Genomic DNA, 12012 nt, shown 5'->3' with positions numbered 1-12012 from the left:
ATCTGGCGTGATCTCCGCTCACTGCAAGCTCCGCCTCCTGGGTTCATGCCATTCTCCTGCCTCAGCCTCCTGAGTAGCTGGGACTACAGGCGCCCGCCACTGTGCCCAGCTAATTTTTTGTATTTTTAGTAGGGACAGGGTTTCACCATGGTCTCGATCTCCTGACCTGTGATCCGCCCACTTCGGCCTCCCAAAGTGCTGGGATTACAGGCATAAGGATAATTTTTTTTGTATTTTTAGTAGAGATAGGGTTTCTCCATGTTGGTCAGGCTGGTCTCAAACTCCCAGCTTCAGGTGATCTGCCCGCCTCAGCCTTCCAAAGTGCTGGGATTACAGGCGTGAGCCACCGTGCCTGGCCCCTTTTTTTTTTTTAAATTGAGATTTAAGAGTTCTCTTTATATTCTGTATTCTAGATGTAAGTCCCTTATCAGATATGATTTGAAAATATGTGTTCCCTTTCTCTGGATTGTTCATTTTCTTTATAGTGTTCTTTCAAGCACAAAGATTTTATTTTTAATGAAGCCTGTTTTATGTTTTTCCTTTTGTTGCAGATGCTTTTGGTGTTAGGTATCTAAGAATCATTGAGAGTCATGAGTATTTACTCCTATGTTTTCTTCTAAGAGTTTTATAGTTTCAACTCTTAAATTTAGGTATTTGATTCATTTTGAGTTAGTTTTTATATGTGGGGTAAAGTAAGGGTCTAACTTCATTCTTTTGCATGTGACGATTTTGGTCAAGGACTGGGGTATTTATACGTAAGGTTTTGTTTGTTTTGTTTTTTTTGAGGTGGAGTCTTATTCTGTCACCCAGGCTGGAGTGCAGTTGCGCTTTCTTGGCTCACTGCAACCTCCGTCTCCCGGGTTCAAGTGATTTTCCTGCCTCAGCCTCCCAGGGAGCTAGGATTACAGGCATGAGCCACCATGCTCAGCTAATTATATTTAAGGTTTTGAAAGTGGAGCAGTTTTACTTATAATAAAGCATAGCAGTTCTAGGTAAAACTGGTTTGGAGTACAGCCATGGAAATGGATGGCTGATGTGCAGGTGAAGACTGACCTCAGTGCTAAAGTCTTCTAGTCAGCGACAGGTAGGTCTGTGGCCTCGGAGGAGCCAGGGTTTATTAAAATGAGGCTACAAGAGTTAGATCTGGAAGAGACATTTAGAATAAGGATACCAACCCCATCTCTTAGTCTGAAATATGTGGGAAGTGGAAGAATAAGCTAAAACTTCTGTATTAGAATGTTTCAAAGGAAGCAGTTCCTTCAGTTCCTTCAGGGTAGAGCTAGTAAGAATTGGAAAGAGTACACTGAAGTGGTGGGTGATGTAGGGGAGTTTGTCTCCTCTGGAAAAGAGTTTTGATGACATCCCTTTGCCAAAGTAGTGTGACCGTGTGGTAGCACCTTGGTTTCAGTTAGACTAAGCTTTGACTAATTTGGAGCCTCCTCAGCACTATGCTATTTGTATCTGTTCTGCCCTGGAAACAAAATTAGTTTTTCACTTGAAATAAAGTTGCCTCATTTGACATCCTACCACAGATCAGAGGGTGGAGCATAAAACAAGGTTTCCTTATTAATCATGTGATAATGCTATTTAAAGGTATTTGAATTAAGTCAGTATGTGTGTGTAGGGAGGTGGAGAATTAAAATCACATGCACCAAGTTATTGTAATTTCTGCTTGAAAATCTTCAGGGAACATAGAATCAAGGAAAGAACTGAATGACTGCCACCTACCCATCCCAGTCTTGAGGAGGGTCTTCATGTAATTAAGGGAAATGGGAAGAATCAATGGTGCTTGGTTGTTAAAAAGCTATAGGTAAAGGCTTGATTCTGATAGTGTGGATATAGTCAAACAGTCTCCCTCTATTCGGTTACCCTTCTGGGAATCCTAACCCAAAATACTCAAGGTGAAAATAGTTGAACAACATGGGAGTTAAGAGTGCCTATCCTGTCTGGGTACAGTCGCTCATGCTTCTAATCCGAGCACTTTAGGGGGCCAAGGCAGGAGGATCACTTGAGTCCAAGAGTTTGAGACTAGCCTGGACAAAAAAGCAAGACCCTGTCTCTACAAAAAAAAAAAAAAGGACAAAAATTAGCTGGGCATGATGGCACATGCCTGTAGTCCCAGCTACTCAGGAGGCTGAGGCAGAAGGATCACTGGAGCCCAGGTGTTTGAGGCTGCTGCAAGCCTTGATCACACCACTACACTCTACCCTGAGTGATACAGCGAGACCCCATCTGTTAAAAAAAAATAAAAGGGGGCTGGGTGTGGTGGCTCACGTCTGTAATCCCAGCACCTCAGGAGGCCGAGGTGGGTGGCTTGCCTGAGCTCGGGACTTTGAGACCAGCCTGGGCAACATGGTGAAACCCTGTCTCTACTAAAGTACAAAAATTAGCCAGGAGTGGTGGCGCACACCTGTAGTCCCCGCTACTCAGGAGGCTGAGGCATAAGAATTGCTTGAACCCAGGAGGTGGAGGTTGCAGTGAGCTGAGATCGTGCCATTGCACTCCAGCCTGGGCGACAGAGCAAGATTCTGTCTCCAAAATAAATAAATAATAAATAAAATATAAAGGACACATATCCCTGTGCAGTAAGAATTCCAAGCATAATTTTTGACTCCCCCCAACTACTAAGTCAACTGGAAGCCTTACCAATAACATAAACAGTCAGTGAATACGTATTTTGTATGTCTATTGTGTACTGTACTCTTACAATAAGTAAGCTAGAGAAAAGAAAATGTTATTAAGAAATCATATTCACTATTAAGGAAACATTCAGTGGAAGTGGATCATCATAAAGGTCTTCATCATCTTTGTGTTGAGTAGACTTCAGAAGAGGAGGGGTTGATCTTGCTGCCTTGGGTGACAGAGGCAGTGGAAGGAGAGGCAGGCATTACTTGCTGTAACTTTTATTGAAAAAAATTTGCGTAGAAGTGGACCTGAGTGGTTCAAACCCCTTGTTCCAGGGTCAACTATACCCAGATGCTGAGCAGGGAAAAACGAGGAAGAGGGATTAATTGGCTTGTCTGGGCCAATCAGGCTGACTCAGCTCTATTTGAAAAGATGGCAGAAACTTAGAGTTTGAGAGCTTCTCAATCAGGAATTCAGGAATCCCACATTGAGCCTCTTTGACCAGATTATTGGGGCCAACCTGAGTCTTGAGTGACAGGGCAGTCTGGTTCAGGTCAAGTATCAGACCCAGTAGGAGAGTGAGAGACCAGTATACATACATCTACCAGGTTTCAGATGTAACCCATCAATGAGGACACCACCACCTTTCCTTGAAACCATTTCTCTGTGTTCTCGTAGGCCTCCCTAGCCATAGCTCTGCCTCCTTAGGTCCAAGTCTGGGGAGGACAAGGAGAGGAGAGTAACCCTACTCTAAAGCCAGTTCCCTTGTCATGAGCCTTAGCTGCTGCCTTTTCCTACCTAGAACTAGCCCACACATCCATTTCCTGGCCCTTTCTAATGGCCTAATGATCCTTTGTGTGTAGACCCAGCACTTTCTCTGTCATGAACAGTGTTGCCCAATCTTGATGTGGTAAAAGAGGGAAGAAGATAGTAAAAAGGAAAGAGAGAGCACTTGGACTAATTTTTTTCGTTTCTGAAATGCGATGGTTGTACAAGTTGTCCTCTAAGGTTTTTTAGGTCAAATTTTTGTAATTATGTGATTCTGGATAGTTTCTGACTGCAGGAATTTCCTGCTGCAGAAAACTAGTACTCATAGGCATCAAAAAATGTAAGCTACTATTTTCCAACTTGAGGATAACAGCGCATTGGGAAATCATAGAGTCATTATCAAGAGTTTGCACATCTGGTTGGGCGCAGTGGCTCATGCCTGTAATCCTAGCACTTTGGGAGGCTGAGGCAGGAGGTTCGCTTGAGCTCAGAAGTTTGAGGCCAGCCTGGGTAATGTGGTGAAACTCTTGTCTCTACAAAAAAATACAAAAATTAGTTGGGCATGGTGGTGTATATCTGTAGTCCCAGCTACTTGTGGGGGCTGAGGTGGGAGGATTACTTGAGCCCAGGAGGTCAAGGCTATAGTCAGTTGAGATCACGCCACTGCACTCCAGCCTGGGCGACAGAGTGAGACCCTGTCTCAAAAAAGAGTTTGCACATCTACTCATTCAGTTCTCGTTATCTATAGACTGAAATATACATCGCCCCCCTTACGTATTACTATTTTTGAATATATGTAAATTAATAAAATGTGAACTTAAAGTGTTACTGAATGTATAACAGTTTGTTTTTTGTTTGTTTTTGAGACAGTCTCTGCTGCACAGGCTGGAGTGCAGTGGGGCGATCTTGGTTCGCTGCAACCTCTGCCTCCCAGGTTAAAGTGATGCTCCTCCCTGAGCCTTCCGAGTAGCTGGGACTACAGGCACACATCAATTTGTTGTGTTTTGGTTTTTTTGTTTGTTTGGTTGGTTTTCTTTTTTTGGAGACAGGGTCTCGCCCTGTTGCTCAGGCTGGAGTGCAGTGGCACAATTATGGCTCACTGCAACCTCTACTTCCTGAGCTGAAATGATCTCACACCTCAGCCTCCCAAGTTACTGGGACTACAGGCGCACGCCACCACTCCTGGTGAATTTTTTTTTTTTGACAGAGTCTCACTCTTTCGCCCAGGCTGGTGTGCAGCAGTGCTATCTTGGCTCACTGCAACCTCCACCTCCTGGGTTTAAGCAATACTCTTGCCTCAGCCTCCCAAATAGCTGAGATTACAGGTTCATGCCACCATGTCTGGCTAATTTTTGTATTTTTAGTAGAGACAAGGTTTCACTATGTTGACCAGGCTGGTCTTAAACTCCTGACCTCGAGTGATCCACCTGCCTCGGCCTCCCAGAGTGTTGGGATTACAGGCATGAACCACTACATCCAGCCTGGCAGTTGTTTGTCATTGCATGTTTTCTCAGTGAATATCTCATGGGGATCCATGAAAACTTTTAGATCTTAAAAAGGGGTCCACATAATCAAAAAGGTTGGAAATTTCTGCTGTAAGCCATTTTGAGATGAGAGAGTTCACAACTTAAGACAAAATATAGTTACTACGCACTGCGTATTTAAGAGACAATTCATAGGTCAGGTACAGTGTTCATGCCTGTAATCAACAGCACTTTGGGAGGCCAAGGGAGGATTGCTTGAGCTCAGGAGTTCAAGAACTGCCTAGGCAGCGTAGTGAGACCTCGTCTCTACTAAAAATAAAAATAAAAAAAATCAGCCAGGTGTGGTGGCATGTGCCTGTAGTCGCAGCTACTTCGGAGGCTGAGGTGGGAACATCACTTGAGCCCAGGAGATTGAGACTGCAGTAAGCCATGATTGTGCCACTGCACTCCTGGGCAACAGAGTAAGACCTTGTCTCAAAAAAGATAATTCATGGAGATAGAAATTATCAAAAAGATTAAGCTCCTCTTATATGTTAGGTATTGTATAGTAAGTCTCCCTTCCATTCTTATCCTCTGGGCCCGTTAGAGGCTGCTGCTGGTTTTTGGTTTTTTGAGACAGAGTCTTGCTCTGTCGCCCAGGCTGGAGTGCAGTGGCACAGTCTCAGCTCACTGCAAGCTCCGCCTCCTAGGCCTGTCTCTTATACACATCTAGATGTGTATAAGAGACAGTTTTAGTAGAGACGGGGTTTCACCATGTTAGCCAGGATGGTCTCGATCTCCTGACCTCATGATCCGCCCGTCTCGGCCTCCCAAAGTGCTGGGATTACAGGCTTGAGCCACCGCGCCCGGCCGAGATGGGGTTTCACCGTGATCTCGATCTCCTGACCTTGTGATCCGCCTACCTCGGCCTCCCAAAGTGCTGGGGTTACAGGTGTGAGCCACCATGCCCGGCCTGTTTTGTTTTTTTGAGACGGTGTTTTGCTCTTGTCACACAGACTGGAATGCAGTGGCACAATCTTGGCTCACTGCAGCCTCCCGCCTCCCGGCTAATTTTTGTATTTTTAGTAGAGACAGGGTTTTGCCATGTTGACCAGGCTGGCCACGAACTCCTGACCTCAAGTGATCCTCCTGCCTCAGCCTCCCAAAGTGCTGGGATTATAGGTGTAAGCCACTGCGCCCAGCCTGCCACTTTTAATAATTCTTGCATGTGTTCCAGGAAAACCTATGTGGATATATATGTGTGTGTGTGTGTATTTGTTTAATGTGATTTTTAAAAATAGCGGTTTTTTTATTATTATTATTTTTTGCAACAGAGCCTTACTCTGTTGCCCAGGCTGAAGTGCAGTGGTACAGTCTCTGCTCACTGCAACCTCTGCCTCCCTGGTTCAAATGATTTTCCTGCCTTAGCCTCCTAGTTAGCTGGGATTACAGGTGCCTGCCACCATGTGTGGCTTATTTTTGTATTTCTAATAGAGGTGGGGTTTTGCCATGCTGACCAGGTTGGTCTCGCACTCCTGATCTCAGGTGCTCTGCCTGCCTTGGCCTCCCAAAGTGTTGGGATTACAGGCATCAGCCACCGTGCCCAGCCAAAATAGGATCTTTATCTTCTGGAAATATGGGTAAGAATATTGATTTGTTTGCTTTTCAGTTCTGTGTTGTACTAAAAATTTAATCAATAAATGTATTCCTAAAGAGCAGAAAATTGAAATGCAGCTGGGCATGGTGGCTCACTCCTGTAAACCCAGCACTTTAGGAGGCCAAGGCAGGCGGATCGTGAAGTCAGGAGTTTGAGACCAGCCTGGCCAACATGGTGAAACCCGGTCTCCACTAAACATACAAAAAATTAGCCAGGCGTGGTGGTGGGTGCCTGTAATCCCAGCTACTTGGGAGGCTGAGGCAGGAGAATTGCTTGACCCTGGGAGGCAGAGGTTGCAGTGAGCCGAGATTGCACCACTGCATTCCAGCCTGAGTGACAGAGACTCCATCTTGGGAGGGGGGCGAGGTGGGAATTAAAATGCTGTTCAGATCTTATCTGCATCACTGACAGGGAAACTTTTTTCAGGGTGAAGAAGGAGAATACAGTGAAGAGGAAAACTCCAAAGTGGAGCTGAAATCAGAAGCTAATGATGCTGTTAATTCTTCAACAAAAGAAGAGAAGGGAGAAGAAAAGCCTGACACCAAAGGCACTGTGACTGGAGAGAGGCAAAGTGGGGACGGACAGGTCGGTACATTCCACAGTCCTCCATTTTAGAGGCTGGAATAGGGATTATTGAGTCTGGAAGAGTAAGGATCCCTTTATCTGTCCTCTAGGAGAGCACAGAGCCTGTGGAGAACAAAGTGGGTAAAAAGGGCCCTAAGCATTTGGATGATGATGAAGATCGGAAGAATCCAGCATACATACCTCGGAAAGGGCTCTTCTTTGAGCATGATCTTCGAGGGCAAACTCAGGAGGAGGAAGTCAGGTAAAATGTATTTTAGACATGTAGGTCAGGTACTTTGCTAAATGCTTTGCCTGTATTTCATTTATTACAGGCATTTTAAGATAAGTATTATGATTATCCTTCTTGTACAAATGAGGAAAGTGGGCTTAGAATATTTGGTAATTCTTGGTGAGGCAGCTAAGATGCAGACCTAGGGCAGTCTGTTTCCAGAACTCATCTTCTCTTAATTATTCTACTTTTTCTTTTCTTAATCTGAGGCGTAAGGCCTCTGAGAAGTGAAGTACTTGCATAGGCTGCCTTTTAGGAGAAAGGAGATGTTTTTCAAAGGTACTGAATGGCATGAAATGAAGTCCTTTTCTCATTTCTATATCTGTTGTATTTGAGCCCAGCAGGCTCTGAGGTTCTGTGATTCACACTTGCTTAGGGGAGGCCTGTTTTTTATAATCTCTTTGGGATGATGAGACTACGTGAAGTTCCTATTGTCCCCCTGCCTGACCCGTTTTGTTCATGAACATCTCTACTTGGAGAATTCTGCTGACCCAAGACACGTTTCCTTCATTTTATCCAGACCCAAGGGGCGTCAGCGAAAGCTATGGAAGGATGAGGGTCGCTGGGAGCATGACAAGTTCCGGGAAGATGAGCAGGCCCCAAAGTCCCGACAGGAGCTCATTGCTCTTTATGGTTATGACATTCGCTCAGCTCACAATCCTGATGACATCAAACCCCGAAGAATCCGGAAACCCCGGTGAGGCATTTTAGAACATAGACTGGGCTAGGCATGGTGGCTTACAGTGGCTTACACCTGGAATCCCAGCACTTTGGGAGGCTGAGGCAGGAGGATTGCTTGAGGCCAGGAGTTCAGGACTAGCCTGGAGAACATAGTGAGACCCTGTCTCCAAAAAAAAAGGAAAAAAAAAAAAAAAATAGACCATAGACTATAGATATATTTTAGAAAGAACTCTCTTGCTTTGCTTTTCTTTCTCTCTCTCTCTCTATTTCTTTCTGTCTCTCTCTTTCTCTCTCTCTTTCTTCCTCTTCTCTCCTTCCTTTCTTTCTTTAGAGACAAAATAAAGAGTGCAGTGGCATGTTCTCGGTTCACTGCAACCTCCACCTCCCGGGTTCGAGTGATTCTCCTGCTTCAGCCTCCTCAGTAGCTGGGATTACAGGCATGTACCATCACGATCAGCTAATTTTTGTATTTTTAGTAGAAATGGGGTTTCACTGTGTTAGCCAGGCTGGTCTCAAACTCCTGGCCTCAAGTGATCTGCCCGTCTTTCTTGATCTCCCAAAGTGCTGGGATTACAGGCCTGAGCCACCGTGCCCAGCCTCCTTTTGTTAATTTCTTAACAGTTTCTTCATTCCATTTTTTGTAGATATGGGAGTCCTCCACAAAGAGATCCAAATTGGAATGGTGAGCGGCTAAACAAGTCTCATCGCCACCAGGGTCTTGGGGGTACCCTACCACCAAGGACATTTATTAACAGAAATGCTGCAGGTACTGGCCGCATGTCTGCACCCAGGAATTATTCTCGATCTGGGGGCTTCAAGGAAGGTCGTGCTGGTTTTAGGCCTATGGAAGCTGGGGGGCAGCATGGTGGCCGGTCTGGCGAGACTGTTAAGCATGAGACTAGTTACCGGTCACGGCGCCTAGAGCAGACTCCTGTGAGGGATCCATCTCCAGAAGCAGCAGATGTTCCAGTGCTTGGCAGTCCTGAGAAGGAAGAGGCAACCTCAGAGACACCAGCTGCTGCTCCTGATACTGCACCACCAGCCCCTGACAGGCCCATTGAGAAGAAATCCTATTCCCGGGCAAGAAGAACCCGAACCAAAGTTGGAGATGCAGTCAAGCTTGCAGAGGAGGTGCCCCCTCCTCCTGAAGGACTGATCCCAGCACCTCCAGTCCCAGAAACCACCCCAACTCCACCTACTAAGACTGGGAACTGGGACGCTCCAGTGGATTCTACTACAGGTGGACTTGAGCAAGATGTGGCACAACTAAATATAGCAGAACAGAATTGGAGTCCGGGGCAGCCTTCTTTCCTGCAACCACGGGAACTTCGAGGTAGGTGTCATAGAACTGGTGGCTAGCTTTTTGTTTGTATCATCAGGTTTGGGGCATGGGACTTCTGTCTCAGGAATGTGTCTGACAAATGTCTACTTTTTCTCTTTTTTTTTTTTTTTTGAGACGGAGTTTCACTCTTTCACGCAAGCTAAATTCAGTGGCGCAATTTTGGCTCACTGCAACCTTTGCCTCCCAGCTTCACCGTGTTAGCCAGGATGGTCTCGATCTCTTGACCTTGTGATCCGCCCGCCTCAGCCTCCGAAAGTGCTGGGATTACAGGCGTGAGCCACCGTGCCGGGCCTTTTTTTGTATTTTTATTTATTTATTTGTTTTGAGATTTATTTGTTTCTGTATTTTTGTTGTTTGTTTTGAGATGGAGTCTCGCTCTGTCGCCCAAGCTAGATGCAGTGGCACGATCTCGGCTCACTGTAACCTCCACCTCTGGGTTCAAGTGATTCTCCTGCCTCAGCCTCCCGAGTAGCTGGGAGTACAGGCGTGCACCACCACGCTGGGCTAATTTTTGTATTTTTAGTAGAGACAGGGTTTCACCATGTTGGCCAGGCTGGTCTCAAACTCCTGACCTCAAGTGATCCACCCACCTTGGCTTCCCAAAGTGCTGGGATTACAGGGGTGAGCCACAGCCACCCTGCCTGGCCCTTTTTTTTTTTTTTTTTTTTTTTTTGGTGACAGAGTCTTGCTCTGTTGCCCAGACTGGAGTGCAGTGGTACGATCTCAGCTCACTACAACCTCTGCCTCTGGGGCTCAAACAATTCTCCTGCCTCAGCTTCTTGAGTAACTGGAATTACAGGCTCACACCACCACACCTGGCTAATTTTTGTATTTTTCGTAGAGATGGAGTTTCATTATGTTGGCCAGGCTGGTCTCAAACTCCTGACCTTAAATGATCCACCCTTCTCGGCCTCCCAAAGTGCTTGGGATTACAGGCGTGAGCCACTGCACCTGGCCCCAGCTAATTTTTAAAAATTTTTTTGTAGTGACGGGGTCTCGCTGTGTTGCCCAGGCTGGTCTTGAACTCCTGGGCTCAGGTGATCCTCCTAAAGCGCTGGGATTACAGGTGGAAGACACTGCACCTGCCCAGTCATCATTGAGCCTCCTGAGTACAGGATCCTTTTCCACAAAAAGTAGAAGAAGACAACGTTATTATTTGAGCTAATGTTTAAATGTTTGAAGGCAAAAATTTATTCAGTTGAATTTTGATCAAGATCTTCTCTAATATCTTTGAAAGGCAAGCTTCCCTTATTTCCTTAATCTTCTAGAGACAGATTGCCCAATAGAACTTTCTGTAATGATTGTACTTTTATGTTTTTGTTGTTGTTGTTATTGTTTATATAGATACAGTTTTTTTTGTTTGTTTTTTTTAGATGGGGTCCCACTTTGTCACCCAGGCTGGAGTCTGGAGTGCAGTAGCGTAACCTTGGCTCACTGCAACCTCCGCCTCCAGGGCTCAAGCAATCCTCCCATCTCAGCCTTCTCAGTAGCTAGGATCATGAGCACACATCATTACACCTGGCTGATTTTTTTAGTTTTTGGAAAGACGGGGTTGTTTCTCATTGTGTTTTCCAGGCTGGTCTTGAACCCCTGGGCTCAAGCAGTTCTCCTACCTCTGCCATCCCAGAGTGCTGGGATTATAAGCATGAGCCACTGCACCCAGCTGGAATTGAACTTTTAATTAATTGAAACCTAAGTGTCCATGTTTGGCTAGTGGATATCATACTGGGCAGTATAGTTTTAGAGAGTAAGACCTACATATTACCCATTTTGCCTGTTCGGGTTTGTCTTTCTCCACCCAGATAGATCGAAGGATCTTTCCTTAGTCTGAAATCTAACTTAAATATTGGAACATCTCATTTGGAGTTATAGCGCCCTTCTTACTATTGGAGGACAATCTCTAGAACATTCCTTTTTGTCTTGAGTCATTTTAGCCAGAGGAGAATCTCCTCTCAAACTTCCAACCTAGATCCCTGTGAATGGGATGTAATCAAGTAGATTTACAAAGCATCCCTCCCTTGTCCGGCCGTTGCTCAGAAACTCTTGGGCTGAGATTTTTCAGTATGTCGGATAATGTAATGTACTAATTATAATCTCCCAATGATTCTATGCAGGGAACAATTTGATAGGAAAAATTTGAACTTGATTTTCTTTATTGAAGTCATTTTATTTTTCATGTTCAAGGGCTTTATTGCTATATTAAGATGGCAGACAGTGGGGACAAATTTCTAAATGCTGGTGTAGATAGAAAGCAGAGATAGTTTATAGAGAATTTTATTAATTAAAAGAAAAGAGGCATTCCTCATGTTGACACTTAAACCTGTTTCTTGATAGTATCTTTGAGTCCCACTCACATATGTCTGATCTGCAGAAGTAACTTTTTTGGTATATTACAGGTATGCCCAACCATATTCACATGGGAGCAGGACCTCCACCTCAGTTTAACCGGATGGAAGAAATGGTACAGAAGGGGAAAAGGGTAGATGGGGGAGGGAGCTGCCTGTTACACAGCTTGTTCATTGTTTAAACCAAGATAAGGTTTTTTTTTGTTTGTTTGTTTTTGTTTTTGTTTTTTTTCTTTTGAGACGGAGTCTCGCTCTGTCGCCCAGGCTGGAGTGCAGTG

General features: G+C 45.1%; 1 protein-coding gene across 1 annotated transcript in view; it reads left to right on the top strand.

Annotated features, from left to right (window-relative positions):
* CASC3 (cancer susceptibility candidate 3) overlaps positions 1-12012 on the top strand; it is a 37915-nt gene that overhangs the window by 20163 nt on the left and 5740 nt on the right. Inside the window, exons 3-7 of the mRNA XM_011998960.1 lie at positions 6940-7098; positions 7188-7339; positions 7887-8063; positions 8692-9380; positions 11786-11850. Coding sequence (XP_011854350.1) covers positions 6940-7098; positions 7188-7339; positions 7887-8063; positions 8692-9380; positions 11786-11850 — 1242 coding nt within the window. The remainder of the gene's footprint in view (positions 1-6939; positions 7099-7187; positions 7340-7886; positions 8064-8691; positions 9381-11785; positions 11851-12012) is intronic.

Source organism: Mandrillus leucophaeus, unplaced genomic scaffold, assembly GCF_000951045.1.
Source record: "Mandrillus leucophaeus isolate KB7577 unplaced genomic scaffold, Mleu.le_1.0 Scaffold58, whole genome shotgun sequence".
In the NCBI taxonomy this organism is placed as follows: domain Eukaryota; kingdom Metazoa; phylum Chordata; class Mammalia; order Primates; family Cercopithecidae; genus Mandrillus; species Mandrillus leucophaeus.
This window is presented reverse-complemented; position numbering and strand designations above follow the sequence as displayed.